At 33.8% G+C, this 4392-nt stretch overlaps 1 protein-coding gene across 1 annotated transcript; it reads right to left on the reverse strand.

Moving 5' to 3' along the window:
• Positions 1-307: 307 nt before the first annotated feature.
• On the reverse strand, positions 308-1240 carry OR4K14 (olfactory receptor family 4 subfamily K member 14). The gene has a single exon (XM_077126596.1). The coding sequence runs from the start codon at positions 1238-1240 to the stop codon at positions 308-310; it is 933 nt and encodes a 310-aa protein (XP_076982711.1).
• Between the last annotated feature and the right edge of the window lie 3152 nt (positions 1241-4392).

Consider the following 4392-nt stretch of genomic DNA (forward strand, 5'->3'; position numbering starts at 1 on the left):
ATTTTTGTATCAATCTAAGAGAAACTAGGTCTTTTAAGACAAAATTGTATTTAAATTTGTATTTAAGACAAAATAAATCTAGTTAAAAGACAGAAAGCAAATTGCAAAGTATGTCCAAATGTATGTGTGGCATAGAGGATAAATGCATGATAATTTTTTGTTGACATCAACGACTGTTTTCCCTTAATAAAACACATAGCAAATTATATCAATATAATGTAAGGATGAAACGTTTTATTAGAATCATATTAAATAATTTATACCCCCTGAATAAGTAAGAATATGTAACACTCTAGGAAGCTAAAATTCAGTTAAAAGTCACATGTCGGTTCCGCAGTTTCTTGATAGCCACTTTTATTTTTTCGTTCCTCAGTGTGTAGATAAGGGGGTTCAATAGTGGAGTAAAAATGGTGTAAAACACAGACAGGAGCTTGTCCAGAGAGAGTCTACTGAAAGGCCACACGTATATGAAAATGCAAGGCCCAAAGAAGAGTGTGACCACCATGATGTGTGCAGAGCAGGTAGAGAGAGCTTTGGAGATCCCACCAGTAGAACGCTGTCGTACAGTAACAAGGATTGCTGTGTAGGAGATCAGAAGGAGCGTGAAACAACTCATCGCAAGCAATCCACTGTCTGAGATCATAAGTATGCCTAAGATGTAGGTGTCTATGCAAGCAAGTTTGATTACCAAAGGTAGATCACAAAAAAAGCTGTTCACTTCATTGGGGCCACAGTAAGGTAAGTTCACAGTGAAGGCTATTTGACTGATGGAGTGCACAAATCCAGTAATCCAAGAAACAAGCACCAGCCCAATACAAGTCCGCCGACTCATCATAGTCATGTAATGCAAAGGTTTGCATATGGCCACATATCTGTCATAGGCCATGGAAACCAGCAGTACCATCTCAGACCCACCGATAAAGTGCAAGAAGAAGATCTGAGCCATACATCCCCCAAAGGAGATGAGCTTTTGGTCACTAAGAAAATCCTTGATCATCTTGGGTGTGGCAAATGAGGCCAGCCACATGTCAATGAATGATAGGTTCCCCAGCAGGAAGTACATAGGGGAAGTGTGCAAGCGGGGGTCAGAAATGACAGTGACTAAAATGAGAAGGTTACCCATCACAATGGCTACATAGACTATGGAGAAAAATATAAAGAAAAAAAGTTGGAGATACCGTGAACTGCAGAGACCATGTAACACAAATTCTGACACCAAGGAATAATTCTGCAAGTCCATCAACCCAGTTTCAGATTTTGTTCTTGACCTATATGAGGAAAAGAAATGTAAATGAAAGTGCCTATCCACTGCCAGGCACATAGAAAGTGGTCAGCTAAGTGTTATCTGGATATAATTCATAATCCATAAGCTGTATCCTAAAATACAAAACATGGAAAATTAAAAACATGTCCATACCTATATGTATTTTGCCCTTTTCAGATTTCAGTGTTTCCTTAAATGAAGTTGGACATTTTGCAAGACTCCAGCATAGGGGAGCATTGTAGGAATACTTTTCTTCTCTCATCTATGGTCTTTCTCCATAGGTAAAGGTAAAATAAATCATATCAATCAAGTGCATAATATGAACCAAAAACCCTTAGAAGTGTTTGAGATTGTGAAGTTTTTTTGAACGGTATCGTGGTCTCTCCATCTGTATGGCTACCATTGTCCAATGAATAATTGCTTTTAAACCTCAGATCTAGGTATTGAAATGAAAGTTTAATAAAATATAATGACTTCACATAAAGCAAAGGAAAGTACATATAGATTATCAAGTCTCTCTGCCTCCCCTTCTCTCTCCAATTACTCACACAGACAGAAAAAACTCCAGCAAAGGCAGTTTGGTAGGTGGCTGTTCTATGTATCAAAACACCCATCAATATGTCTCTTTCCTTAAGCTAACAGAATAAATAAATTTATTTGTTGGATGACAAAGTTTAGAGAAGGAAATATTCTTTTAAGTTAAAAAAATCATGTTCTGGATGTAGGACCCATTTGGAGTGATGCATAAATACAGAAGTTTCCAGATCATGGACTCAATAGTTCTGGGTCATGTGTGTTGTTTAGTAAGTTTATGGGTATGCCACTACCATGCTAAATGTGAAAATCATAGAATGTCATGTGTCACATTCACCCGTAATATCTTTAATAAAAATTTGATCTGAATAATGGCATGATTAAGAAAAGTTTTAATGTAAAGAGTGAATCTGTGCCTTCAGGGATCAAACCACTCATTTTAGGCCACAGGACTCTTTTTGCAACCTCATTTCATTTAAAATCTCCATTAACAACCTGGGTGAAGATGTGATTTGCAAATTTACAAATAACACAAATTTGACAGAGTTTACTTATAGACTATTTCAAAAGGCTGAAAACATAGGCTGTGATCAGTAAATTCTAACTAACTAACTACTGTCTGTCCGTCTATCTATCTATCTAATCTATCTATCTATTGAGAGGGAGGGAGAGAGAGAGAAGAGTTTAGATTGGTATACAGGGTATTAGGGTACCATCCAATTAAAATTTAACTCAAGACATTACTCCCGAAAATGCAAAGGAGTAGTGATTTCTTCCGTGTTAAGCCTGTTTAGAATATTGTATTGTTAAAAACTTTATTAATGTATTATTTGGTTATTTTAAAATTCACCAATTTTAAGTGTAAAATTAGATGATTTTTAATACATTTATGAAGTTTAACAACATCTACATAATGTTTGTTTTAAGTCTTGACAATCTTAGTTCCTTGTAAGATTTCTCCAAGCAGTAATCAGTATTTCTTCTCCTTCCTTGCTCATTTGTTCATTCACATTGTCACTCATTCAACTGTATTTATGTAAAACAAACATGTTTCCACCTCACTCAATTCAGTATAGAAACAAATTGATATAAAGGAAAATAAATCAATCTACCTAGGTTTTATGATATTCTTCCAATCTCACAATATTTTTTGTTGTTCTTATCTTTTTGTGTATGTGTGTGCTTATACGGCAGGGTCACATTACATTCTTTTTCCATGTGAGTATCTTGTTATTGCAGCACCATTTGTTGAATTTTTTGTCTGCTTGTTTTTGTTGGTTTCTTTGTTTATTTGGGAAGTGCATGGGCCAGGAATCAAGCCCGGATCTCCCACATGGCAGGCGATAATTCTACCACTGAACAACCTTTGCACCCCCTCTTTTGTTTTAATCAATTGGATTTAGGATTTTAAAAATCTATTGGATCTAACCCAATATTAGAGTCATTATTTATAAAGCTCTACTTTTTAAAGGACTTTAGAATGACTTTCAGTGAAGGGGATATTTTTCAGGATCCTTGCATGAGAACCAAAGCATAAAATCTAATGTAATAATTTTTAGGGGATTATTCCAAATTATAAATATCATTGGTAAATTCTGCATTTATTTTAAACTGGTACCTCACTCTCATCACTAAGAGAAAGATATTGCATAATTTTTAAATAAAGGGCATCAAACAATTATTCATAAGCAATATGCCAAGATGCCAGAAATGCCCTTCATTTGAGCCTTTAAATGTTAGCCTTTTATAAACCTCAAGATTTTATAATGAAAGAATAAATGTTTAAGGATTCTAAGGGAAACTAAAGTAACATTCCAAATCTGAAAAATTTTAGTGATGTGAGCATGATGTAATGATAGAATTTTAAAATCTGTATAAGTTAATAGTATATCTAACTCAATCCACTCAAATAATACTCATGAAGCCTGAACCAGGCTATTGTTAGGATAATGAATTCTCAAAATCCCTCTGTTTCTCTTGCACTTTCATAATGCACTTTGTTAAAACATTTAACTACAGAACTTTTGTTGTAATTAGGGGCTAATCCTTCTTTAAACTCAGATTTTAATTCTGAAACTTGAAAGTTTCTGTGCATACAGTGGGTATAATCACATTAATAAATCCTCCCCGTTTATGGAATACCCTGACTTCCATCCAGCATACATATTATTGACCATAAAAAGCTTAATTTTATTTAAATTCCTTCCTTTTTTGTGGTCATGAAAAATTTCATATGTAAAACTGAAATGTAATTGTATTTAATTTAGATTTTGTAAAGATTAATTGAATCAGAAAGTTGAAATAGTCAAACAGAAAACTCAGGAAAAAATAAAGAACACATAACTTGCAACTGAATCAAAAGATTCTAAAATTAGATTATTGTAGTGATGATTGTACAACTCTAAATATCCCAAAAATTACGAATTGAACTCTTAAAATGAGTGAATTCTGTGGTATGTAAATTACTCCTCATAAAACTGTTAAAAATGGATGTTAAAAGAAATATAATTAAAATAAACAAATAAGGCTTTAATTTCAGAGAAATCTGTATTTTCCAAAGGATTTTTTTTCTTGGAAACAAACCCTTGTCCCCC

This window comes from Tamandua tetradactyla, chromosome 14, assembly GCF_023851605.1.
Source record: "Tamandua tetradactyla isolate mTamTet1 chromosome 14, mTamTet1.pri, whole genome shotgun sequence".
NCBI classification, from domain to species: Eukaryota; Metazoa; Chordata; class Mammalia; order Pilosa; family Myrmecophagidae; genus Tamandua; species Tamandua tetradactyla.

What these genes read in the sequence shown, in the direction of transcription:
- OR4K14 (XM_077126596.1), bottom strand. Translation starts at nt 1,240, where the DNA reads ATGGACTTGCAGAATTATTCCTTGGTGTCAGAATTTGTGTTACATGGT.